This window comes from Notamacropus eugenii, chromosome 2, assembly GCF_028372415.1.
Source record: "Notamacropus eugenii isolate mMacEug1 chromosome 2, mMacEug1.pri_v2, whole genome shotgun sequence".
Lineage (NCBI taxonomy): Eukaryota > Metazoa > Chordata > Mammalia > Diprotodontia > Macropodidae > Notamacropus > Notamacropus eugenii.
Genome location: NC_092873.1, coordinates 13,975,119 through 14,001,421, shown reverse-complemented (window position 1 = coordinate 14,001,421; position 26,303 = coordinate 13,975,119). Strand labels below are relative to the sequence as shown.

Sequence of the window (26,303 nt, the reverse complement as noted above, 5' to 3'; positions counted from 1 at the left end):
GACAGCATGGGACATGAAATGTCCAGGCTGAGGAGCAGGGCAGCAGAGGAGGTCAAATATCAGCACTGGAGGAACCAGAGAACCCAGGATGTAAAAGGTTCCAGCCAGGAAGGAGACAATGACTGGGACAGGAGGGCCAGGAAAAGGCAGAGCTGGACAGATCCTTGGAAGCCAGGCTGTCAGGGCACAAAGGCATCTCAGAACCTTCTCTTGCTCCTTGACTGCTGCTGAGGGTCAGCTGTTTCACCCCAGTGCCAAGCCCAGGTAGCTGCTGAACTCGGCCACCTGAAACCGACCATTGCCACTCCTCACAGCCCAGGTCATGCTGCAGAGTTTCTTGATCAAGTACCAAGACCTTCCTAAAAGGAACAACGCCACATCATATGCCAGAAAATTTTTATTTATTAACCTAACCTTATCATCTAACCTTTTCTTAACCTAACCTTGTAACACTGGAGTCTGACATCAGCTTCGAACTACCTACCTAGCAAGCTAGCACTTATGTACAGGTGAGGGACTGCTGTCTTGACCATGTGGGCACTGTGAGCACCATTGTCCCTCGAGCTCACCCACAGCTTTTGAGAGTCTCAGTGAGGTCCGGCTGTGACTGCACAGGATGGCCAAGAGGGGCCTCCCTGCTCCCATCTCAAGGCGTCTGCAGGTCATACGACAGTTCCCTCAAACTCCGGGACTCTGGCAAGTGGTGGGGAATCCCAGAGGGCAGAGCTGGTGCGAGTGTGATAACGTGGTTTACTCTTTTGGAATATGTCCTCGAGGTCCGGACTGAGGATGGTGCCAAAGATCTGGTCAATGTCAGGAGGGACGTAGTACTGATAGATGGTGGCCTGCCTGAGCTGGAACCCTGGGCCAGGAGAGTCAGGGGTCACATCAGAGCAGGGGTCTCACAAACAGATGCCACCCAAGTCCTAATGACTCTCCTCATCAAGGTTGTTCCAGATATTCCCTTCTCCTCACCCCTTGTAACGCCAGCCCTTGCAGCTGAGAACCTGCCTCCCCTGACCTCAGGCCCCAGGCTCTCAGGAAATTCCCTTTCTCTCCAGATACCTCAATCCCATCCCTTCCTCTCTTCTTCCTGAAGGAACGTCCTAAGAGCCCACCTTGCAGCATGTCTCCTCCTGGCCTTCCCTCCCTCCACTGAACTCCTTTCACATGTCAGATGTTCAGCACCCCCTTCACATACAACTGTCCCCAATAACCTCTTCAGTGCCAAAGGGAGCAATCTTATCTCTGCAGCTGATGGATCCCGGGCCACCTGCCCCTTGCCTGCTTCTCCTCTTTCCTAATTGACTTCTCATCAGCCCTCTGGATCAAGGATCCTTCTTGGGCCCCATTCTGCTTTCTCTCTCTACTGTTTCCTCTGGTGAAGTGGATCACTCCCAGAGCTATGCATCCATATAGCCTTCTGCTCTCTCCTGAGTGTCAGCCCCAAATCATCCACTGCCAGCTGGCTCTTTCAAAAAGGATGTCTCACAGGCACCTCCAGTTCTCTATATCTGACATGCAGAATTCTCTCCCCTAACGGACACCTCCACCTTGTTGTGGAGAGCACTGCCCACCTGGCTCACAATCTCAGCATTACCCCAGACTCCTCACTCTTTTTCCACGCACATGGCCCATCGAGGGCCAACCAGACCTTACACTATCTGAACTGGATCTGACCCAGTTATTGATGCTGCCTCGCCCACCACAACAGTTCACACAGCCCTCCGCGACTTCACCTGCACACTGCCCTCCCTGTGGATCTCCCCCACCCATCCTCCACAAGGCTACACGGGAATTTTTCCAAAGCCCAGCAGGACGGACCACATCCCTTCCCTGCTTAGCCTCTAGATCAAATGGAAGTTTCCACTGACATTGAAAGGCCAAGCTTTACAACTTGCTATCAGCCTACATTTCTAGCCTTTTAAACATTGCTCCCCTTAGTACACCTCACTCCAATCTCATGAGGGGTGTCATTTGTCATTCAGGGAGACGGTCTTCACTTACCTGTGGCCCAAGCAGGAATGGGCCTGCCGGGCTGGAACTCATCATCTGTGGAGTCATCACTACACAGGTCCATTCCATCACTGTCTGGGATGATCTTGAGGCTCCCCTTGGGGCTCTGGGGGGTCATTTCAGAAGAGTTGCCAACTGGAGACTGAAGAAGAAAGGAGATCTCTTTATCTCTTCCTGGCCCCTTGGGGTGCCAGAGCTGAAAGAAGCTGGGAGATGATTCAGTGCAAACCCACCCACACCCCATCTGACTGATGAAGAGACTGAGGTCCTGAGTGGCCACAGGCCAGGAAGAACACTCTCATTATGTCTCCACCTCTATGTGGATCCGTTTCTCGATGTGTCAAATGTGGATAAGTCACACGCAGCTTCCAGCTGGGAGTCTCAGAGGAAAGGATGTGAACACAGAAAGAAATCCCTGTTTATGTGGAGGAAATCTTGTGTCTGGCAGGGTCCAAAGAGTTCTTTTCTGGGAAGGTGTGCACTGACCCCACAGGGTTTGTGGGGCATCTTCAACTCCTTATAGACCAAGGACCTGATCACTGAGAGCAATGGGGAAGGGCGGTGGAGATGGCCACATCTTGATGTGTGTAGCTAAACCCTAGATAACACTCCTGAGGGCCAGGACCTCTTGGACTTGACCCTCTGCTGACCGAAAAAAGCCAAACATCAGGAAACTGCTGGCAGACAGAGCTGAGGCAAGCCTGCAGAGTTTGGTTAAGCTTTGGGCTGACAGGCGGCCAAGGGGTCCCCACACTGGGCTCCCCTTGGAGAGTTCTCCCTAGGCTTTCTTTCCCTTCTCCTCTGTAGAGGTCACAGAATGTGGAGGAGGTTCAGAGTTTGAACCAAGTGGGACCTTGTGGGGTCATTGAGGTCATCCCACTGCCCCACGTTGCAAAAGAGAACTCTGGGTGCTAGTAATTGAAGAGTTCACACAGGAAATGGTGCATGCTATAGGCTGAACCCCAACGTGGTGTCCTGTTTGGTCCTTAGCCCCCACTGCTCTCAGATACAGCCTTGGGCTACGTTGCACAATGCTGGCGGTGCCAGCCCACTGAGCCCTAGTTCAGTGTTGAGAAGATGGAATTAAATAGGCATTCATGTCAAAGTCAAAATATGGTTTCAGACAATCCAAATTTGCAAGGGCGAAGTGTGGAGAGTCATAAGATCATGTGAAAAGGCCCCAGGACGTTCAAGGGACAGGAAGTTCAGGGTAGGTCAGCAGTGACACAGCATCCCAGAAAGACAGGGAGAGGCAGGTGGGCAGGGCTTCCAAAAACAATGAGGTGGCCCTGGTGCCTCTAGCCTCTGCTCCCTCTGAGGCCCAGGCTACACCCCATCGTACAATATTGAAAACCAGACAGTCTGCAGAAAAGGGCAATCCAATGCCAAAGGACGTGGGACTGCTGAGCCAGGACAAGAGGAGACTTAATTTGTGTCCTCACGTCCACGTGTGGTGGGCACCTGGCTGAGACAACAGAGGATAGAACCAGGGCCAAAGTGGGGAGGTCCCCTGGGCACATCCTGACATTCAGAACTCTCCCAAAATGCAATGGGCTGGCTGATCAATTGATGGGCTCCCTGGTCTTGAGAGATCTTGAAGCGGAGGCCAAGGGACCTCTTATCCTGAGCACTGGAAGAAGACCGAGCGTGGACCTGGCTAGTGGCCTAACAGCCCCCTAGGAGCCTGCCTTTCTACGTTTCTGGGCAGTGAGATGCAGAAGGGGCCTCACCTGCACGTGCGTGGTCTCCTCCAACCATCTGTCAGGGGCTCCAGCAGCGGCTGCCACCACCTTGGCCTCCTTGGCCTTCTTCTCCTGCTCCTTCTGCAGCTTCTTTGGCTCCTGCTCTTGGCGCTGATCTTGCTCCTGGGGCCACAACAACATTGCGTCAGCCCAGACAACTGCCCAAGGTGCTGCCCCTCATCCCTGCCCTGTTCCAGGAAAACCCAAAGAGCCCAGGGGCAGCAGCCTCTGAAGGGACCATTGGAGGAGGAGGTAAGGGCTGGGGCTGTAGCTAAGACCAAGGCCCACCCCAGGTCCTGCCCAGTGCCTCACCCTCTTCTGCTCCTCTTCCAGTTCCTTCAGTAATCTCTCCTTGTGGAGCTGCAGAGCTCGCTCCCTGAAAACCAAGAGTCCTTCCTCAGCAGTCACCAGCAGGAAGGGGGCCAGAGGGTTGGTCCTGACTCAAATCCCTCCCTGCGGCCCCTCCTGCCACTTTGCCCAGGTCTTAACTACTCTTCACCTACTCATGACAATGGGACAGGGGAAAGAGTATCAGGAGGAAAGTCAGGAAAGCCTAAGGTCCCAGATGGCAGGGCCTTCTTTGTTTCTGTCTTTGTACCCCCAGAGAACTGAGACAGTCTCTTGTACATAGTAGGCACTCAAGAAATGCTCAAGGAATTGAACTCTCTTTTCTGTTCCACTTTAATCCAAGAACATTCCCAAACACTGATGCAGGAGCTGGGAATCAGTACTGCCTCCCACTAAAATAGACACCCACCATAGGCCTCTGAGTCAAGAGCTTAGAAAACTAATGGAATGATGAATATAGGAGACGCAAAACTATACATGTAAATATCAGGATGTGATTTCATATCTGGACCAGTAATGTCATCACAGCAGGGAACCTGATGCAGAAACTGCCGCATCCGTGGAGACAGAGCCATACGTTTCAAATGAAAAGTCCACCTGTCATGGTCCAAAACGTTAAAATATTTGTAGCTGCCATCAGATCCCAGAATGCTACAGGGCCTCCTTAGTGAGTCAAAGGATCGGTCAAGAGATTCGCTCAAAAACTGAGTATAATTATGCTGCAGAGGAACAAAAGGGGTCTTGAGCAGAATAGAGCACTTTCCAACACCCTGATGAAAAGCTCAGAGCTGAGGAAAAACTTTGAAATTCCAACACGGGAGTCAAGAGAAAGCGGGAAAGGCAAGAAACAAGTGGTTGCCTACTGAGGTGTGTGACGGGCCTGGGGATGCCTCTGCCAGCAGCGCCACTGTTACAGGGAAGGCCAAGACTAGCGCCCAGTCACAAAAGTTGGAACGAGAAGAGATGGCACACAGTTGGGGCAATTCTCACTTAAGTAGACTAGTAACTCAGAAAAAGTGCAAAGGACACAGAAGATTCAGTGCCAGACCATCATTGTCCTACAGAAGTCTCACTGTAAAGGTCAACACTTGATGCCCGCAGGAAGTGGAAAGGCAGCAGCCAAAAATACAGAGTGATCCGTAAAATTCCACGAAGGACCAGGACAGAGGTGAAATACGAGCAGGGCTGCCTCAGACCACCCCGGAAAACAAGCTGATATTGCATGGGGCTGGAGTGTCCAAGTAAGTGCACTGTCCTGAAAGCGTCAAAGGCTGCAACTAGGACAGCAAAGAGATGAAAACATAGAAAAGGTCTGCCGATTTCTCTGGTAAGCTGGGTTGCTTGTCATTCTTTAAATTCCCAGGCCCTGGTATGCTACCTGAGCATATAGAAGGGCTCTCAGCCACACTGAGAAGCCACAGCTACCTGGGCAGAGCTGGAACCCCACCAGCGTGGAGGAAGCATCTCCACCAAAGAAGGAACACACCAACTGGGGAGGGGCTGATCAAACTGGTCTATGGGTGTAACAGAATATTAGTATGCAGCAAGAAATGAAGCTCTGGTACCGAGAAAAGTCCAAGGAGAAGAGCAGGCATGAGGACAGAAGAGTGTGAGCCAAGAATCATATGGAAGGGGAGATGGACTGAACAGCCGCCCCAGCCCCTCTTGTTCCTGCACCTCAGCCCATTTGCGGTAGGGAGGTGGAGGGCACAGTGCTGCCCACCTGAGGTCAGGGCAGCCCACCTCCCTTGTCACAGGACGGAATACTATGGGAGAGCAGACAACGCCTGTCAAAGACATTAATAAAACCTATTTTCAAAATACAGAATTAAAAACAAACCGTTGCTCGTGCTCAAATCTGCTTCCAACAAATTCAACTTGTGTCTCAAATCGTCAAAGTCTCAGTTTCCTCATCTGCAAAATGGGGATGATCCCTGCAAATACACACCTCTCAAAATTGTTGTGATATTGGACAGAAGTGAAGGAGATTGTCCCACACAGCGGGACAGTCACCCCAAGGAAGGAAAAAGACCTTGACTTAGCATCTGCTCTGGGTTGAGTGCGAGGGATGAAGAGCTTGCTCATGTTCTAAGAAGTAAGGAGACATGGCCCATCGAAAGGAAGGAAAACAGCTAGTCCCAGAAGGGCAAAGGACAAAGAAGAAAAGCAGGATGTGTCTGGGGAATCGTGCTCCATGATCCCAAGCTCCCCAATGTGAAAATCCATCCTCTCAATGGCCCTGCCTGCCAGTGATGCCAACATGATCTCAGGCTCCCAAGGTGGTCAGGAACTACGAGGAGAGTTCAGCACGACCCTGTGAGTCTCCCGACAGGGCCCATCTAGCACCCACACCATTTAGGAAAAGAAACTGAGTCTTGGAGAGGGCAAGGGACATTCTCAATGACCGGTTGAAAGTAAATAATGGAGCCAGCATGTGGCCTGGAGTAACCCCACGCACCTCCCTGCCCAAGAGGCCTTCTCACAGATGTCGGGTATCTGCAGGGAGCTCACTCACATTCACATCCTCTCTCTCTCTCTGTCTCTCTCTCTCTCTTTCTCTCTCTCTCTCTCTCTCTCACACACACACACACACACACACACACACGAATACAATCTCTCACACTCAGCCGCACATAGTCGCACACACACAATCTCTCACAGACTCACACAATTTCACACACATTCCAATCACACACAGTCTCCTCATTCACACGCACACACAATCTCACACCCAGAAACAGCCACACACACAAGAACACACAGTTACACAAATATGAAGACACAACCAAACACACGCACACAGGCACACAGTGACATGCACACACACAAAATCTCAGACGACCAGTCATAAACACGCAAACATTCATGCACAGACAGGCACAGATTCATGCACACATACAGTCACACATAGAGTCGCACAGAAGCACACACAGTCAAACACATGTACACACACATGCACCCATATAATCACACACAGGAACTCACACTCATGCACACAGTCACACACACGCACACACGGCCACACTTCTGCACCCACACGCACACACAGAAACATCCACAGACGCGCACACACACACAGACATGAACAGAGAGGCAGGGGAGGCACAGCTGCTCAGGGGGCAGACAGGCCCTCACCACTCAGCCTGCAGCCTCTCCTCCTCCCTCTTCCTCTGCATCTCCCTCTCTAGCGCCAGCTGCCTCTCCCGCTGCCTCCGCTGCAACGCGTTTCTTAGGGCTTCTGCCACCTTCCTCTGCCGCTTCTGCTCCCGCTCCTCCTCCTGCTGCAGGTGGAAAGGAGAGGGATCCCGTCAGGGAGGTGGGGAGGGACGGGCCACATGGGCCTCCGAGCACAGACAACTCACTGAGCAGGAGGAGGACTGGTGTGGGCACGGATCAGGCTGCTCTAGCTCGCCCTCAGTATCCCCGCTGCTCTCAACAGTCTTTAAGACCCCCTCAGCTCTAAAATCAATGGTTGTACAAGAACCATCCATGCTGGCTCCAGATTGGGCCCATGCTTCTGACTGACTACAGAATGAATATTCTGCACCTGGCACAGTCCTCCTCCTCGCCCCAATAACACACCAGGCAGTGAGGGGCATCAGGTATCCCAGAATGGACGGTGAACAACTGTCCCCAGTCTTTCTCTCTTAGGTTCCTCTCTGTTGTGGGGCTGCGCCCTGACAACAAGAATGATGAAGATCACATTTCAGTTGTGTTTGGCTTGGCTTATCTCCTCAGGTCCTTACCAACACTTCTACTAGGCAAATATAAATTTGCAGAAGAGGAAACTGAGGCAGGCAACAGTTAAAGGAGCTAACCAAGGTGGCACAGCTGGATCTGAACTAAGGTCCTCTTGCCTCGAGGCTCAGCACACAGGGGCACACAGTTGGCTGCCCACAAGTAAGTGGGGCCGAAGGACCAGAGGCTGGCCAGCTCCACTCCTCCCTCCATGGTGGTCCATCTGCACTCACCTGCTGGAGTCTCGTCTGCCTCCAGGCTTCTTCCTCCTGCTTCAGCATCATCTCAGCCTCCTCCAGCTTCCTGGCAGTTTTCTTGTTGGCCTTCTTAGCCAGCGGCTTCTGCTTTGCCTGAGAGACCCCGAGCCAGGAGGTCAGGGGTCAAGACCCTGCCCTGTCCCACCCAGCATCTTGCCAGGGGCCCAGACTCTGGGGCTGCCTCTGACCTCCAACTTCTGCTCAGTGCGTTTCTTCTTCTCTACCTGCAGCTGTTCTGCCTGCTTGCGGGCCTTCAGGGCCTTCCACAGGTGCTCTTCCCGTTTCCTGGGGGAACAAGGAGCAATGGACCCATTCTTGGGCTTGGCGAGCCCCCTCAGTCCTCCCCACCATACCGCCCGCCCATGCCTCCAGAAGGTGCTCACTCACATCTTCATCTCCTCCAGGCGCTGGTGCTGGTCCTCCTCCACCTTCTGCTTTCTTAGGAGCTCAGCCTCCTCCTTCTTTTTCAGGTTTTCCAGCTGCTGCAGTTCCTTCTCCTGAGGACAAGAAGGGCATCGCAGCTGTGAGGCAGATGGGGAGACCGCCAGGGGCCAGAAGAGGTCAGAATGCCCAGACTCTCTTCTCCCCACCCCCTTTCCCTGGAAGGCCCACCTTCCCCCCATTCGATATGCAGAGAGCATGAGAAGGGCTGTGTCACAGACAGGACCTGAACCAGGCTCTGAAGGCAGCTGGCTCTTCTCTGCCCATGCTCTAACAACCGTTCTTGACATCAGTGAGTCAAAGGAAGGGAAGCTGAGGGCATGGGGGGTGGCTGGTGTCCTGCCAGGGTAGACTCCCAGGGCTTGGTCAGCCACTAACTGGCCAGGTGGCTGTACACCACTGCTTCCCCTCTCTGAGATCCAAAATTCATCATCTGTCAAATGGGCTCATTGTCCTTCCGTTCCATGGAGGCAGTATAGAAACCAAGGCTCGGAGGCTTTCCTGGCTCCTTTTGATAGTCAACATCAGGGCCTCACTGATCCAAAGAGGCAAGGGGCTGATCCAAGGCCTCACGTACAAGACACGGTGAGCTGGGCTTCACACCCATCAAAAGCTGTGAGGTGCAGCCAAATGATCGATACCATCGGACCCCAGGATACCTGAGCCCACCAGCTCGAGGAGAGTGCAGCCCCCACAAGAACACCTCGCACACCCCTTGGCCACCTGTCCGGAAAGAAGCCTTGGACCCAGTGTGCTGGGAGAGAACCTCGAGGGTCTTCTTGGCCTGCCAGATCTAGATACCCCTCCAGGGGAAAGACTGAGTCAGGCTTCAGAAATCCATCACATGGGGACTGAAGAAAAAGGAGAACGGAGGAGGACAGTGACTAGCTCTACTCTGCCCAGCCTCAGAATGCACACCCAGAAGGGGTCAAAATCTGCAGGAAACCAACGGGACAGCAGAATGGAGCCTTCTAACTCGACCCAATGTACAGGGATTTGAGGTCCACTGCACTCAAGCATCATGCTGGCAACCATAGACACAGGCCATGCCTTGTGAACTAGTGAGCTCCCTGCTGCTCTGAGGTGTTCCAGTAAAGGCTAGACAGATGACCCCATCAGGATGCTGTGGACGGTACACCTCCCTCTCACAGAACGAGGGTTGACATAACTTCCGAAGCTCACCACACAGACGCTACCCAAGGGATCAATCCCCACTGAGTTCCAGCTCCCTCCTCGCACTGCCCTTTCTGCTGTCAACCAGAGGCAAAATCTCCCGATTCGTGCAGCTGGCTCAGCGTGGACTAAGAAGTGGGAGAGTGGGAAGCATGACAATGGAGAGAATAGTGGGAGACAGCATTTTCAGGATGACTGATACAACTGCGTTTGCTTGGTTCAAAAATTCAGGTGTCAGCCAATGTTCATCAAATCGAATAGACAAAAGTCCTTCAAATGGATGAAACCAAAGTCCTTTCTGAAAAGATTCGGCCCAGAAATGCTTTAAGCAGCAGCTCCTGAAGAACGTTTAACTGACAAACTTGGGTGCTTTGGGGAGCAGCCAAGTCTCGTGAGAATTCCCAGCTTGGTACCTCCCTCCACCACTCTCTATCGACATTTCTTCACCAGCTAAAGCAAGGGCCCAGAGCACTGCAGATCCCGTGACCTGCCTGGGAGTCCACAATCTCTTGAAGGTAACAACACTCTGATCCCTCCCTAAACAGAGACTTTGGGATGAACTGCCTTCCCTGGAATGCCATGACTCCCAAGTTCAGTAGGTCATTGAGGGACAAAGCTCTCCTCAGAGGAGAGCCAGGACACCACAACTCTGGCCAGAAATGCTACCCCATTCCCCAAGGCTTCAAGGTAAGGAACTCCTCATTCCCAGAAGGAGGAAAATATAGTCTCCTTGAGTACTAATCACCTGCTGGGCTCTTTCTGGTCTCTAGAACATAAATGGAAAAGGCTGCTCCCCTTGGAGGAAGCATGCGAATATTCCAAGACAGAATCAGCTGCTTGGCCTGGACCTTGGGCATGGCCCTGAACTCTTAAGAAGTAGCCAAGAAGGCCAGGAAGAATCTCACCCCAGGAACCCAGATTTAGGTAAGTGGGAGAACTCTCCCAAATAACCCCCAGACCCCTTGCAGAAAACTCCTGCCCTTAGGATGTGGGGATCCTGGGGGCAGTACCCCTAGCTGAGCACAGTGAAGTAGGCGAGACTGTGCAGTCCTCAGCACAAAGTTACAGACGCAGCTGCCCTGCTCCGCCAGGCTCCTTTCCTGATTCCCACAGGCTGATGATGGTGATTGGCCTTTCTCTGCCAAAGACTCAGGTTCCCTTCTCCTTCATCACTCAAGGTCTGTCTCATGGCTCTACCCCCACTTCAATTCCAAAAGGCAAGTCATTTCCACAACTTTAAAATCAACTGACCAGAAAGTTTGTGGAATGCCCCTGGGAGCAGGAACCAGCCCCAACAGTGGTGTGCTCCTTAGACCAAACTCAAAGGACATGTACAAGCTCCTTAAGAAGGATCTCTCAGAGACTCTGGGAATTAGGAATGAGACTTTGAAAACATAGTTTTAATCACTAACAGGAGCTGAAAAGGTCAATACTAGCATTCTAAAGTGGGGAGCACCATCGCCTACCATCGAGCCAGGGTACGCTGGAAAATCAGGGGCAAGGTAGACCAGGGGGCCATTTGTTTCTTTGCTGGCAAGAGCCCAGGACTGAGGCCTCAGGATCCAGGAGGGTCAGGCGTTGGGTCGTGGCTGCCGACAATGCAAAGGGAATGCCCGTGTTGGGCCATCTGTGCTGGGCCAGCAACCCGGGACAAGCCCTGCAAGGACTTGCTGGGTGACCCTGAACCAGCGACTCGACCTCCTGGGGCTCCCTTCCCCTGGGAGTTACTCTGCTCACACACTCACAAAGTTCACGTGTAAAACAAGGGATTCTAGCACTTCAGGAAGTAGTGGTCCAGTAGGGAGGGTGGGGATGGGTGGCTATACTCCTAAGATGATAGGTGGGTGGATTACTCAGGACAAAAGTGCCCTGTGAAAGGAGAAAAGGAGGAAAACCTGGCATTAAGTCTTCTCGCTGCCTCACACACCCCTGCCAGGCACACAGCCAGAGGCCTTGGGCAGCCCTGCCCTTGAAGCCAGTCCTCCAGGCTGCTCCAGGGCAGGGGGGCTGCCTGCCTGCCCAACCTCTGACCCAGCCATTTCCTCTAAAACCTCGGGCAAGCTAAGCAGAGTAATCTGAGTTTCCCTTGATGCTCATGCACACTATGGGGCTGACACACCACTGAAGAAAACTCATCTCCTAAGACGATTCTGTATACAACCCACATGGAACGTTCAATTGAGCCTCAGCTCTTAGTCAGGACCTAGAGTGCCAGGATTAAACCTGCATCCTCTCTACACTCAAACCAAACCTCTGGCTCACGTACAGGCACTGCTTGGACTATTTGGACCCCAGTTCTCTGAGAAGGTCACCAACCCAAAACTGCACTCCCAGCTGTCCCGTGGAAGTCCCAGGCACAGGCCAAGCAGAGAAGTTCCTCTGGTGGCTACCCCTGGCCCCGGTGCTGACCTCGGCATCCAGATGGTGGACAGTGTTGCTTTTCATGAACGACTTCATGACACTGGGGCGGCTGGCGGAGGTCAGCGTCACGAGCATCTGCTTCTTTCGCACTGTCTGTAGGAACATTCGTACGGGCTGCACCACCTGCCCAGGGAGATAAGGAGGAAGGCGTGGGCATGGCGCCAGCCTAGCAGCAGCCAGGATGGGGAGTGTGCCTCACCTGCCTTACCTTGCGGCCGGGGCAGACAGGTAAGGCTGTCTTGGTGCAAGGAGGAGTGAGAGCCTCATCGTCCATGTGGTGCCATTTCTCAGCCGCCTTATTGACAGCTTGCTTGTAGCTCCACCTCCGCCTGTGGGGGCAGAATCAGCACCCATGGGTGCCCTGGGACAGATGACAGCAGCCCCCTGCCACAGCAGAAGCAGCCAGACTCTGACAGGTGGAGTCTCAGCCTTCCTCCTCCCTCCACATCCTAGACCTGGCACACTTTAACAATCACAGGCCTAGGCACTCCCTCCTGGAGGGCTCTATCTTGGCCTGGGGAGGGACAAAGGTCAAGTCCCCACTGCCCTCAGAGAACGCACAATCTTACAGGAACACCAGATGCCAACAGCCAGGATGAGAATCACACACACACACTGCTACGGAATCATATGTGTCTGATTAAATCAAATACAACTTTCCTAAGCACCTCCTCCATCAAAAAGCCTTGTTCTAGGTTCTGAGGCTCCAGCAGTAAAGATTGAACAAGTTCTGCTATCAGAGGCTCACATCCTACTGGGAATGTCCACAGGGAGGGGTGTTTGTGTGTCTGTGTGTGTGTGTGTGTGTGTAGGTCACCTATACATGGTAGACGAGATTATATGGGGAGGGAGGGAGAGAGGACACCTCCCTCTCCACTGGAGGCCAAAATTCTTCCTGGAGCCACCCACCAAGGCCACAAGGAGCGTTTACTCAGGATCCACCACCACTTTGTCACCAACTGAGCATCAAGAAAGCTTGAGAGGCCTTCCAATTCACCCATTTGACAGAGAAGGAAACTGAGGCCCAGAAACGTCATCTGCCCAAAGTCACACCAATATGTTTGAGGTCTTATCATCCAGAGAACTTAGGGAATGGCCTCCTCCTTTCCTTTCACCTGCCCCACTAACCAGACTCTTCTTAAAGGCTGATTCTGAGAAGGAAGTTATTTTGGACGCCTTAGCTGGGTGTCAGCATGAGTTGTGCAAGGACCATATTAAGGATCTCTGGAATGCCTTGGGGACCCCAAGCTCATCTGGATGGCGGCTTTTCCCCAAAAGCCTAGCTTGCCTTGGAGGTTCTGAAAGAGGCTGAGTCAAAGCGTCCAGAGGGCAGACCTCCCCGCAGTGCCGGGATGTTTTGCTCACTGAGGCACACAGTGGCACTTTAGCAGCACTGAATTCGTGGATCCCTTGGCCAGCTCTGGGACCATCCTGTGTGGTCTCTCCCTGCCACTTGTGCTCACAGATACCTGTGGCTCCTCCTACCTGATGCTCTGAGGAAGCTTCCTGGGCGCCTCACCTTGGTCCATCGTGCTCTCTACGGAGAGAAGAAGACAATGGAGACCCACCCTTCCTCTGAACCTTTCACCCCCGATATCTTGTTAGATCCTTGTTGCAGATTTAGGGCACAGAGGGAACCAAGCCACAGCAGTAGACCTGGCCCAAAGAGAGGACCTGTGCTAGCCTTGCTCACCACCAGGCACTTCTCCGCACTCTGCTGATCGCTGACGCCAATCTCCACGACGGGTACGAGCTTACCTGAGCATGGCAGGTTCCCTGACATTCTGGGGAACTCCGTAGGGGAGGCAGGCAGCGAGGGGACCGCTGCTGCTTGGCTTTGGGTCCCACAAGAGACGGAGCCGTTCTCAGCCACCCCCGGGACCAGCTTCTCCAAGCTCTCTTTGACCGCAAGTAGCTGCTGGTGGTGCTGACTGCTCTTGGGCCTCCTGGGGCCAGACCCCCTGCAGGAAGCAGAAAATAGGGTCTTGACACCACGGCCCTAGGCATCGCCAATCTGGGAGGCTCTGTCTCTCAGTCTACAAACCTATGCCTGGCAAACAAAGAAAATCCCGAATATGTTCCCTGCCCTTAAGGAACTCACAGTGGATAGAGCACTGGCCTGGAATCAGGAAGGCCTGAGTTCAAATTCAGCCTCAGACACTGACTAGCTAGGGGACCATGGGCAAGTCATTTTGCCTGCGTACCTCAGTTTCTTCGTCTGTGAAAATGAGAGTCTTGGACTCCAGGACCTCCAAGGTCCCTTCTGGTTTCCAATCTGGGTCCTAGACTCTCTGCAGGGCCTGCACGTCGGCACCAAACTCTCCCCTGCCCTGCCCTTGCTGCTTGCCTGGGTCTCCTCTCCCCTCAACATCTCCTACTTCCCTCCATGTTTCCCACAGCACCAAACACAGTGTTGAGAGTACTACCATCATCACTGGACCATCATTTGAATGGATGGGACCTTGGAAGCCTTCTGGCCCAGCTCCCACTATTTACAGAGGCCTAGGGAGCTAGCACAGACTAGGAGGGCTGGAGATAGATGCTGACACCAAACTCAGGCCTGTCTCCATTGTTCTGCCTTGCCCACTTAGCCTGGGGGAAGCCAGATACTGATGGAGCATAGGAAGGGCAAGTCCAGAAGACTGGTCACATCCCTTTAGAACATAAGATCCAGTCCACAGAGAAGAGAGTTTCTCATTCTCTGGGCTCCATACAATGCCTGGCATAGAGGGAGGCAAGAAGGGAGAGAAGGATGGAAGGAGTAAGAAAGGAAAAGAAGAAAAGAAAGAGGAGGTGAGGGAAGGAAGGAAAACAGGCCAAAATGGCAGAGGTTGGAGCAAGAGTGTAATGGGACACATGCTTGTCCTTGTTTGTTTGTGCTTTCTCAGTTCCTGTGACTCTGCCTTGCAACAGGGTCCAGATTCCCCATACGGTTCCTAAATTATTTTAAATAATGGTTTCTGTCCCCAATCCCTCAGGTCACTCAATTTTGCCCAATGCCCCTTGCCCTGGGCTGCTGCACCCATGCGGGTCCCTTGGCCCCAGGCTAACCTGGAAAAAGTGCTCAAACCCTCCTTCTCCTGCATCTGCTGCAGCCACACCGTCTCATTTCTGTGGGCCTCCAGGACTCTCCCAGAGCCTATGGTGGTCCCCATGGTGCCATCTGCAATTTCAGAGCAGAAGGGAAGGTCAAAATGAGAATTCCCAGGTCACCTGCTGAGAAAAATCATCTGAAGCAGGCTCCAGGGTTGCTCAGGGGAAGGGGACCAGGTCCAGGCTTTAAGATCACTCCCATCCCTCCACCCTGAATGCACTAGCCATTGGGAGCATCTTCAGATGCCAAGAATGTCTTCACTGCAGCAGCAATCTGGATACCTTCGTATTTTCTGATGCTGATGCATCTCACTGGCTCCCTTTCCAGTCTCTGCACTCCATCTCTCTGGAGGTCGTAGGTGTTTCGACGACATTGGAAAGGCAGCAGTGATCTCAGAAAGGCTAAATGGTTGCAAGGAATCAAATCAACAGTTCAAAGTCAAGTGTACTCATTCTGGGTACTATGTTTCAGTCCATGCCCCACACTGGTTACCACTTCCTTGTGTTATCTACCATGTAAGAACCTAAATGCCCCATGAAGGCTGGCACCAGCTTGGCTTGCTTGTATCTGCCACGCTAAGCCCAGGGCCAGGCACAGAGAAAGCATTCCCTTCCTTCCTAATTGTCATCTGAATATTCTCAAGCTGTTAGAAGTTCCAACAAGTGCCATTTGATCTTTGTGTCTTGGCAGCAAGCTGGGAGGTCAGCACCTAGCAGCACGCTGGGCAGGAAGAAAGTGATTAATAGGAGCCTTGGCGCCTGGCTGGCGGGCCACAGGGACCAGTGAGTGTACATCTGTGGTCCCAGGGTGAGGCAACGAAGAGAGAACTGACTTGAAGAGAGAGGCCCAGAAGTCAAACATCTCTCAGACATGGGTCAGACATCACAGGCTGGTGCCCCTTAAACTGAGCCAGGATCGGGAGGCAGGGGCAAACAGGGAACGAAGGTGGAGTGCCGGCCCAGCAACTACCTGGCATTCTTCTCCCTCAGATGCTTTACACCCCAAATGCAGTAAGGAATTGGTTGGGTACTTAGGCAACCCAGCCCAGGGAGGCCATGGGGCATCAGAAGGAGCTCGCATGCTCATTTCATACTGCTGTCCTGAGGACGCAGAAGCCCCAGGAACCCAACATCCTCCCTCTGATGGCTTACCATTCCGCAAAGCAACCTCGGGCCAGCACCCCACTGCTCACCAATGTCAACATGACCCCTCTTCATGTTGATCAGTTCCCTTCAATTCAACACCCTGGGAGCTAGAGGGGATGCAAATCCCCAGCAGATCCATTCCCCACAGGAAGAATCCATATCCCAAGGAGGAAACCAGAGGAAAGGGATAAAGTAGGATGAAGGCAGGCAAGGCAACCAAAACCTGTCCCTCATGACTCACATCAACACAAGCCCCAACTGCAGGTCTTCAGGTCTCCTCAGCAAAGTGAGCCCTGAATTCCAGAAGGGAACAGGGCAGCCAGGCAGAAATTGGGGAGTACAGATAGGAAGAGCCAGGCCCATACACCCACTCCAAGCTCCACTGGGAACAAAATCCCTGCCTGGCAAAGAGGCTTTGGGATCTCAGGTCCATTACTATTGATGGGAATAATCATTTTCAAAAGTGCTTTCAATTCTGCAAAGTGCCTTACCTATACTATTTCCCTTAATCCTCACCACCTTGGGAATCAGGTGCTATGACTGTTCCCATTTGACAGTTGCAGAAAATGAGGCACACAGAAGTTCAGTGATTAGCCCGGGCTCACACAGCCAGTAAGTGCCCAGATCCAGAGTTCCAGCCACTAAGCCACCAGCTGAGGAAATATGCTACCAGGCTCCCCAGAGGAGAAAGCACCAACATGGGACCTAGAGTCTTCCCCTACGGAAGGCCACAAACACCGTGACGGGTGATGAGGAAAGAGGTCAAGCCTTTGCGGTGCTGGCTGCCCCAGTGCGTTCGAAGCTGAGGCAGCGTCAGGTATTCAAAGCCCTCAAGGTACAAAGATGAAAGAGCCAACCTGACCATTGCCTTCACCAGAACATAGCTCATGGTCCACCAGGGGAGCTCTGAGACAGACACACACAGCAGTGTAACCCGCACGACAGTGCAAGGAGCCAGGCCAGTCAGGGAGATTTGGGGGACAGAGAGTCGTCTTAGACTTTGGGATCTCTTATCCAACTGAGAGGTCCCTGGGACAAAGGGGTTGTCCAAGTGCCTTCTATGGGAGGCTTTTGATCAGAAGAAAAGAAAAGCAGCCAAGAATCCACAGTCCCAGCCTTGCCTCCCCTACGAGATGAACCCCAAGTCAGACTGATGTTTCCCCTCACCCCCACTCCTGCTTACCTAGGGGTCTGCCGCCACACCAGCAAGTCACCCTTTGGACACCTGCGCCCCAGGTTTGGCCCATTTCTTCACGACCGGAGTCACCAAGCAAACTTCCACAGCAACTGTCCCTTGTGAAGTAACGCAGCCTGTTGGAGTTGCAGAATTCCATGGCAGTTAGGGAGAGAAGGACCAGTGGGGGAGGGGATGGGTGGGGCACTGAGGTCTAGAGGGATGTCTTTGGAGCTAGACAACTGAGGCATTCAATCCGGCTCCTTTGGCCATTTTACGACAAATGTGCCTCAGGGAAATCGTTTCCCCATCCCTGTGCCTCATTTTCCTCATCTGTAAAGCAAAGGGAAAGGATAACTCCTCCTGCAGGTGCTAGAGCCCCAACCTCCTCAGGCATTCAATTTATAAAATACCCCGAAAACAACTTTCTTGCCACCAAAGTTCTTGCTTCAATACGCCAAATGCTTCCAAATTGGAAACATAAGAATTGCCCGAAGGAATTACATTAAGGGATGCTGGTTACCTTGTGTTTTCCTTCTGCACCCTAAGAATGCTGGCAATATTTCATCTGACTGACAGTTGAAACCTATACATTACTCTCTCCATTCAGAATAGGAGTTCCTTGAGATCAGGGACTACTTGGCACAGAACTTTGTACCTAGTAAGAGCTTAATACATGTTATTCATTCATTCATTCATTCATTCATTCATTCATTCTCCTTACAAGGACTCTTTTCTTTCCTTTGTACCTCAGTACTTAGAGTGCCTGATATACAGTCAGCACTTAATAAATACTTGTTGCCTTATTATCTTTGCCTTGCCATAATCTTGGAACAAAATATATCTTGAGTTGTTCGTAAAACTACTCTTGTGAGTTGTTTCCATTCTACCCCTGTATCCACCGTCTAATACTCGTGTCTTTTTTCCTTATGATTCTTCAGTCTTTTCCTTCCTCTTGCCTCCTTAAGTCTTTTGCACTTTTTGTGACCTCACAGCTTAGCACAGTGCCTGATAAACAGAAGGTGCTTAATAAATGATAATTTTTTGATTATCCCACGCTTACACATAGCTTCACATGCCACAAATCCTTCATGGCCCCCTGTACTCAATTTGGCATTTTTAATGCTTCTATTAGACTTATTAGCTGTAAAATACCTGTCGTGTGAGCATTTGTATGATAGTCACCTATTCTATTGTCTTAAGCATTTAATAAATTGATATTTCTATGAATGCTGGAGCCAGTTCTTTGCTAGATTTTCTATTTTCCTCAAAGCACAAGACCGTGCCCTGCACAGCCCTGTAGTTGGACCAATACTCATTGAAAAAAATGGATCTTTTATGGATTTCCGTCTCATCCCCAAGCCTAGGAATTTGTCTGGTCATTCAGTTGGACCCTTGGAGGAAGAAGCCCAGGAAATATAGATATGACTGCCAGAATATTCCCGTGGTTTGCCAATGAGAAACCTGAGGTACAGACAGCTAAAGTGACTTCTACCCACCACGTAGCCCATTATGAATGCTCATTGTTTGCAGCCTCCAGGCCTTAGAGAACAATCAAGTGGCATGCTATAAACGTCATTCCAACAATTGTACCCTTTCACTCACTTGGTCCTTTTTGATTCTATTAAGTACCACCACCTAATCTCAGACAGAGCTAAGTAAGTATGAGGACACATTCAGGAAAGAACTGCATTTGCTTTATCGAGGGGAAGCTTTGCAGTGGATGCTCAGGATCACAGGCAACGTTGAGGCTTAGGTTCCACAGTGAGTGGGCCCTTGGTTGACAAGATGTGCATTTGGTTCCAACAAGCTTCTAGGAGGCAACATTTTTTTTAGTGGTCTTCCATTTTTCCTAAAAAGAGACAGAAACATGTGACTGTGGTTCAGCCCTTTCTTTGAGAATTGAGTTAGCACAAATGCTTACATCCTTGTTACTCCAGCCTTTCCACAGAAAACAGGGATCTGAGCAGCCAGAGATTACGGATCCAACGTTAATTCAATATTCAGTGTTCAGGGAGCTCGTTCAGGGAGAGGAGGAAGGACGGAGAATTTGGCAAAATCCAAGAACAAATGACACATCTTTTTTTTTCTTTTTATACTAATTTTATTAACTTTCTATTCACTAAGATAGAACTTAGATTTCTTTCTCCTACCTCACCTCTACGTCCCTCTTCCCTCCCTTGGACGGCAAACAATTTTATATAGGATGTATACATAAAATCCTATTAAACACATTTTCATTAAAGTCGTGCTGTGTAGAAGAATTATAACGAATGGGAGAAACCACAGAACAAACCAAAACGTAATACACAGAAAAAAATGATCTGCTATATTCTGCTATTGAATTCCCTAGTTCTTTCTCTGATATGGAAGGCATTTTTCCTTAGAAGATGATTGGGAATTTTTTTAAGTCCTCGCATTGCTACGAAGTTGCAAGCGTACCAGAAAAATCTCTCTCCCACTGTGGTCATTGGTGTGCATAATGTTCTCCTGGTTCTGCTCCTTTCACTCAGCATCAGATCACATAAGTCTTTCCAGGTCTCTCTGAAGTCTTCCTGTTCATCATTTCTTATAGCACAATAGTGTTTCATTACATTGGTGTTCCAACTCTCCCACATCCTCACCAACATTTATCGTCCCCTTGTTCTATCATGTTTGCCAATCTGAGAGATGTGATGTGATATCTCAGAGTTATTTTCGTTTGCATCTCTCTAGTCGAAAGTGATTTAGAGCATTTTTTTTAAAATTTAATTATTTAATTTTTTCATGTTCTATAATCACTACAAAAAACTTAGATGTTTAAACCGCCACCAATCCCTCACCACCCCCCTCCCTCCCCAAGACGTCATACAATTCTATATAGGATCTACATATACTTTCCTATTGAATCCGTTTTCACTATAGTCATGCTGTGTAGACGAACTACAATAAATGGAAGAAATCATATAGCAAATCAAAATATAATGCACACACAGACACATATACAAACATGATCTGCTACATTCTGTAAATGCATTTCATAGTTCTTTCTCTGAGTGTGGAATGAATTTTGTCTTAGAAAACCACGGGGAATTATTTTTTTTTTAAGTTCTTGCGTTATTATGAAGTTCCAAGTCTACCAGAAAAGCTCTCACACACTGTGGATGTTGCTGTGCACAAAGTTCTCCTGGTTCTCCTCCTTTCTCCCATCATCAGATCTTATAAGTCCTACCAGCCCTCTCTGAAGTCTTCTTGTTCATCATTTCTTATGGCACAATCGTACTACATGACATTTATATACCACAACTTATTCAGCCATTCCCAAATTGAGGAGCATCACCTTGATTTCCAGTTCTTGGCAACTTCAAGGAGCATTGCTAGAAATATTTTGGTACATGTGGGACCCTTTCCCATTTTTATGATGTTTTGGGGATACAGTCCTAGTAGCGATATTGCTGAGTCAAAGGGTGTGCACATTTTTGTAGCCCTTTGGGCATAGTTCCAAATTGCTCTGCAGAATGGTTGGATGAGCTCACAGCTCCACCACCAAAGTATTGGTGTTCCAACTCTCCTACATCCTCTCCAACATTTACTGCCTCCTTGTTCTGTCATTTTTGCCAATCTGATAGATGTGATGTCGTACCTCAGAGCTGTTTTGATTTGCATCTCTCTAATGAAAAGTGATTTAGAACATTTTTTCATATGGCTATAGACACCTTTAATTGCTTCCTCTGAAAACTATCTGTTCATATCCTTTCACCATTTATCAACTGAGGAATGACTTGTATTTTTGTAACAATTTGACTCAGATCTCTATATATTCTCGAAATGAGACATTTATCCTGGACATTCTGTCAAAATTCTGTAAAAATTCTTTCCCGATTTTCGACATCTGTCCGATTTTTGGTTGCATTGGGATTGGTTGTGCAAAACCTTGTCAGTTGAAGGTAATCAAAATTACCCATCTTGCACTTCATACTACTATCTATCTCTTCTTTAGTCAGGGAAATACTCTATTCCTTGCTCCATCAATTTGTCCATAAGATCAATCTTTATACCTGGATTGTGTACCCATTTGGATTTTACTCTTCTATATGATGTCACGCATGGGTCTATGCCTAGTTTCGGCCATACTGTTATCCAGTTGTCCCAGCAGTTTTTGACAAACAGTGGCTTCTTATCCCAGAAGCTGGGTCCTTGGGTTTATCAAACAGTACATTGCTATATTCACTGTCTACTCTGCCTTGAGTACCTAGCTCATTCCGCTTCTCTACCCTTCTCTTTCTTACTAAGTACCGAGTGGTTTTCATAATTGCTACTTTCAAATACACTTGGAGATCTGGAAGCGCTAGGCCACATACCCTAGGATTTCTTGTCATGGATATTCTGGAACTTTTGTTTTCCAGATGAATTTTGATACTATTTTTCCAGCTTTAGAAAATAATTATCTCATACTTTAATTGGTATGGCACTAAATAAGTAAACCAATCTAGGCAAAATTGTCCCTTTTATTACATTGCTTTGGCCTACCCACAAGCAAGTGATGTTTTGCCTCTTACTCAGATCTGACTTTATTTGTGTGAAAAGTGTCTTGCAGATGTGTTCGTATACTTAACTCCAACTCAGAAAAAGAAATTGAAAAGCCATCAATGATCTCCCTAGGAAAAAGTCTCCAGGGCTGAACGGATTTACCAGTGAATTCTATCAAACATCTAAAGAACAGTTAATTCCAATACAACATAGACTATTTGTGAAAATAGAGGAAGGAGTCCTCCAATATCCTTTTAATGATACAAATATGGTTTTGATACCTAAACCAGGAAGAGACAAATCAGAGAAAGAAAAATACACACCAATTTCTCTCATGAATATAGATGCGAAAATGTTAAATAAGATTTAACAAAAGCAATACAGCAACTTATCTCGAGAATAATACATTATGATCAGGTAGGATTCATACCAGCAGTGCAGGGCTGGTTCAATATTAGAAAAACTATCAGCATTATCCATCATATCAACAAGAAAAATAACAGAAACCACAGGATTATCTCAATAGATGCAGAACAAAGTTTTTGACAAAATACAACACCTACTCCTATTAAAAATATTGGAGAGCATATGAAAAAAGGGAACTTTCCATAAAACAATAAGTAGTATCTGCCTAAAATCTTCGGTAAGCATTGAGTGCAATGGAGATAAGCTAGATGCATTTCCAAAAAGATAATGGGTGAAACAAGGTTGTCAGTTATCACCATTATTATTCAGTATGACACTAGAAATATGATCTATCGCAATAAGAGAAGGAAAAGAGAAGAAAGGAGAAACTACGTTATCACTCTTTGCAGATCATATGATGATAAACGTAGAAAATCCCAGAGATTCGAGCAAAAAACTTCTTGACAGAACAAGCAAGTTTGGCAAAGTTGCTAGTTACAAAATAAACCCACATAAATCTTCTGCATTTCTATAGAGTAGTACCAAACCCCAATAGCACGAGATAGAAAGAGAAATTCTCTTTAAAGATAGGGTAGACACTCCCAACTATCTGGCAGTTTACCTGCCAAGACAACCTCAAGGACTAAAGGACAGAAATCTTGAGAAGTCAGGATAATTTTTTCCAACTCTGGAATCATATTAGGCTGATTGTCAGACTGGGAATGAAGGCGATCCAGGCTCAGTCCTGGTCCAAGGAAGGAAATACAGCTCACGATCTCATCTAAGGAAAGGAGCCATGCTCAGGGAATCTTGCCTCAGGAAAGGGAACTACTCTAAACATTGGCTGAGACAAAGTGGCCAGGCTCAACTTTCTAACCCACAGAAAAAAATCTGGCTCAGATAATGAATCCAAGAAAATAAACTGCTTTTGGTTCTGTAGTCTAGCTAAGGAATAAAAGGACTGGTCTAAGAATCTAGGATGTCTACTCCCTTATTCCTTACATCTGGTACTGCGCTCAAAAATAGCAGCTAAATATGAACAAGTTGTAACAGGATTATCAAGAGATACTACTACAAAGTCATTGAAGAATTTCAGTTGTTCCTCAATTAGTACTTTCACACATTCATTTTTCTCTATTATGGTCAGCATGAGATCTCTCAGAAAACGAATTAAGTCCAAGGTGAACTTTCTCACCATATCCATGGAAAAGGCTGAAATACACAAAGAGAAAATATGACAGTTAGAGATACCGCTTTAGGCTGTTATATAATCTTCACGTCTTGGTTTTAATCCATTCTCCATCCTTGATATAATTCCTGACTGAAGACACTACAGCACAGACAGCAAAGGCTGAAGAAACTGGAGAGAATACGACAGCTCATTTTTTTTGTTAGTTCGGCCTGGAGAGGCAGGGGAATGGGCTATAGGACCTCTCATGGATTCTCTATACCTTATAGTTGGAGTTCCTTGAAGTAGGATGATCCAGAGCATGAATACCCTGAGACCTAAAATGAATGGCCCGATAGGTTCCCTGGTGCCAGGGGCAAATGAGTGGGGAATGCAACCCTCTCAGGGAGGGATCAGGCAGGGCAAGGTGACTCACCTTCGCAGTAGTAAATTACCAAGCTAGCTAGCAGCAAAACAAAAAGGAAAGGTCTCACCATAAGAAAATGAGGTTCTAAGGTACTGGGCTTCAGGAAGCTAGGAGTGCTTTGGAACTTCCGGAGAGCACAGGGATATGTGTGCCCTGCAAGGCTGCCCAGGCCTCCCCTAGGAGTGAGTCATGTGATGTTACGATAAAGCCTTGCACACACACACCCCTTCCACCTCTCTCCAACCTGATCCCTGACATCTCTTAGTGAACTAATCTCTGACAGTCTCACTTTCCTCAAAGCTTTCAGGCTAGATTGGAACCTCTCCATCTTTACTTCATGGGACATGCTCATTGAAGTGTGTCTCCTCCAGACATGAAACCCAGGCTGAAGTCAGCTTACATCCAAGTGACTTCTTATGGTGTTAGTTCTGCAAACGTCTCTGCCTTGGACGTTTAAGGCCAGGTAGTTCATGGCAATGGGGGTTTGAGGCAATTACCCGTATGCTACTTCGAGGTAGAAGAGGCTGCACAACACCAAACGAAGTCCCATTTTCTCCTCTACTAACTGGAGAGTTCTGCCATTTAACCATGTATATTTACAAAATGTCCTTAGAGTCACCTGAATCACCATCCAACGGGTAGTGAAACTTAATCTCAGTTACGGAAAAATGCTCTTCACTTTTGTGTCAGAACAACAGTGATTTGTCCCCAACTGCATACATCATTTTCTTTCTGGATGTTTCTATTCTCTAATGGGATTCCCAGAAGGATTTCACAAGATCCTGACTCAGGTAGGATTCTCTGTTGGGTATATAGGAACAACAAACGGTTCTAGGTTCCACAATTCTCTAAGGATCTTAGATTTAAAAATTGGAAGAGACCCTAGAGAGTATCTAATGCAATCCTCAACATCTAACATAACTAATTGGAAGTATGGGGAACCTCAGTGTCTGGTAAGGTCAAACTGTTCTCTAAGCCAGGGGTGAAATTTAAACCCATGCTCTGGACCTGAGAGCCAGGAATCTTTCCATCACTTCTTACTGCCTCTGTTATCTTACCTGTTTTATAGATTTCGAACCCAAAAGGAAAAAGGAGCCAAGGAGCAAAAGAGTGAATTGCAAGGACAGAGACTGGATTCCCCTGTCCCTGAGTTCATAGCGTGAACTTTCATGGTTCTTTGTGGTTTGTCAAATTTCACTGCAAAGGATTCGATTGGAGAAAACATGATGAAAGAATCTACAAGCCAAGTCATGATTCACATTCTGCCATTTGTACACATTCTTTGTTCCCTGATGTTGAGGGACACGTTCTGCACTCAGAGGCAGGAAAAGTGGTTTTGAATCTACTCTAAAACACTCTTCACTGCAGACTTATCACATTGGCAAGAAGCCTCTCTGAATCTCAGTCAGCCAATCGGTAAGAAAGAAACACTAACATTGGTACTTCCTCCTTTAGAGGGCTCTTGTGAGCGTGGAAAGTGTTCTGGAAATCTGCAAGCACTGTAAAATAGGATGGATTTGATGTTGAGTTACAGAGATTCTGCTGTACCTTCTCTAGCCTGAAACCGATTTATTCAGTAGCTTGCACGACTTGGGAAAAGTCAGTGGCTCCTTGAACCATAGAGACTTAGGATTATTCTGACAACTTCATGCCACTCTTTTGGATTCCAAGGTCTGAGCATGGGTTTTCAGACTCCCTGATGCTGCTCCCCTGCCCCAGCCTGTGTCCTTGGAGCTTGTTAGCATCTGAGTCTTGCCTGCCCTCCCTTGCACACGGTGACTAGTACGATATCTGTGACCAATTTTCCTCTCAAAATCCTAAGGTTCACAGTTCTACTCCACTCAAACCAAAGGAGGTGAAATCATAGACTCTCAGAGTGATACCTTTCCATTTAGAAGGGAACTTAGGGGTTATGAAGTCCAATTCCCTTGTTTCAGCAAAGAAGATCTGGGTTGCAGTCCTGGGTAGTGGCCCTGGAGTAAGGAGGAACGCTGCTCTGGTGGTGCTTGTGGCAAGAATGGAGAGGAAATCCTCCTCACAGTTCCAGGACAGAAAACAAAGTTTGGGATTGCTCACAGATCAAAGCACACACCAGGAGAGGAATGAATATCTTTTCTTGGATCGTCAAACCTTGGAAGAACTGAAGATTTACAGGTCCCTAGAAATATCTCTGAAAACAGGTGCACAATAGCCCTGAAGTGTGGGGCCGGACACCTTCACACTGGAAGCAGAGACCTAATTTAAC

At 48.8% G+C, this 26,303-nt stretch overlaps 2 protein-coding genes across 3 annotated transcripts; both read right to left on the bottom strand.

Annotated features, from left to right (window-relative positions):
- Window positions 1-379: 379 nt before the first annotated feature.
- Window positions 380-8,221, bottom strand: LOC140522143 (inner centromere protein-like). The gene is made up of 6 exons (XM_072637245.1): window positions 8,078-8,221; window positions 7,242-7,387; window positions 4,071-4,134; window positions 3,747-3,881; window positions 2,008-2,158; window positions 380-862 (listed from the first exon to the last, which is right to left on the bottom strand). The coding sequence occupies exons 1-6, from the start codon at window positions 8,126-8,128 to the stop codon at window positions 663-665; spliced, it is 747 nt and encodes a 248-aa protein (XP_072493346.1). The 5' UTR covers window positions 8,129-8,221; the 3' UTR covers window positions 380-662.
- On the bottom strand, window positions 8,193-17,731 carry LOC140522124 (uncharacterized). Of its 2 annotated transcripts, XM_072637202.1 has the most exons (9): window positions 17,559-17,729; window positions 15,512-15,631; window positions 15,188-15,299; window positions 13,895-14,097; window positions 13,622-13,673; window positions 12,345-12,465; window positions 12,125-12,259; window positions 8,489-8,598; window positions 8,195-8,386 (listed from the first exon to the last, which is right to left on the bottom strand). In XM_072637202.1, exons 1-9 carry the CDS (start codon window positions 17,707-17,709, stop codon window positions 8,218-8,220), a joined length of 1,173 nt encoding a protein of 390 aa, XP_072493303.1. In that variant the 5' UTR covers window positions 17,710-17,729; the 3' UTR covers window positions 8,195-8,217. The 2 variants fall into 2 exon arrangements, with proteins under 2 accessions (XP_072493304.1, XP_072493303.1); XM_072637203.1 differs by lacking the exon at window positions 15,512-15,631 and having other exon boundaries at window positions 8,193-8,386; window positions 17,559-17,731.
- Between the last annotated feature and the right edge of the window lie 8,572 nt (window positions 17,732-26,303).

What these genes read in the sequence shown, in the direction of transcription:
- LOC140522143 (XM_072637245.1), bottom strand. Translation starts at nt 8,128, where the DNA reads ATGATGCTGAAGCAGGAGGAAGAAGCCTGGAGGCAGACGAGACTCCAG. An exon ending in GGCAGACGAGACTCCAGCAG is followed by an intron (nt 7,388 to 8,077) that starts GTGAGTGCAGAT and finishes TTCCACCTGCAG; the next exon opens with CAGGAGGAGGAGCGGGAGCA. An exon ending in CATTCCTGCTTGGGCCACAG is followed by an intron (nt 863 to 2,007) that starts GTAAGTGAAGAC and finishes CTCCTGGCCCAG; the next exon opens with GGTTCCAGCTCAGGCAGGCC.
- LOC140522124 (XM_072637202.1), bottom strand. Translation starts at nt 17,709, where the DNA reads ATGGAATTCTGCAACTCCAACAGGCTGCGTTACTTCACAAGGGACAGT. An exon ending in CAGCATCAGAAAATACGAAG is followed by an intron (nt 15,300 to 15,511) that starts GTATCCAGATTG and finishes CTGAAATTGCAG; the next exon opens with ATGGCACCATGGGGACCACC. An exon ending in CTGTCTGCCCCGGCCGCAAG is followed by an intron (nt 12,260 to 12,344) that starts GTAAGGCAGGTG and finishes CTCCCTGGGCAG; the next exon opens with GTGGTGCAGCCCGTACGAAT.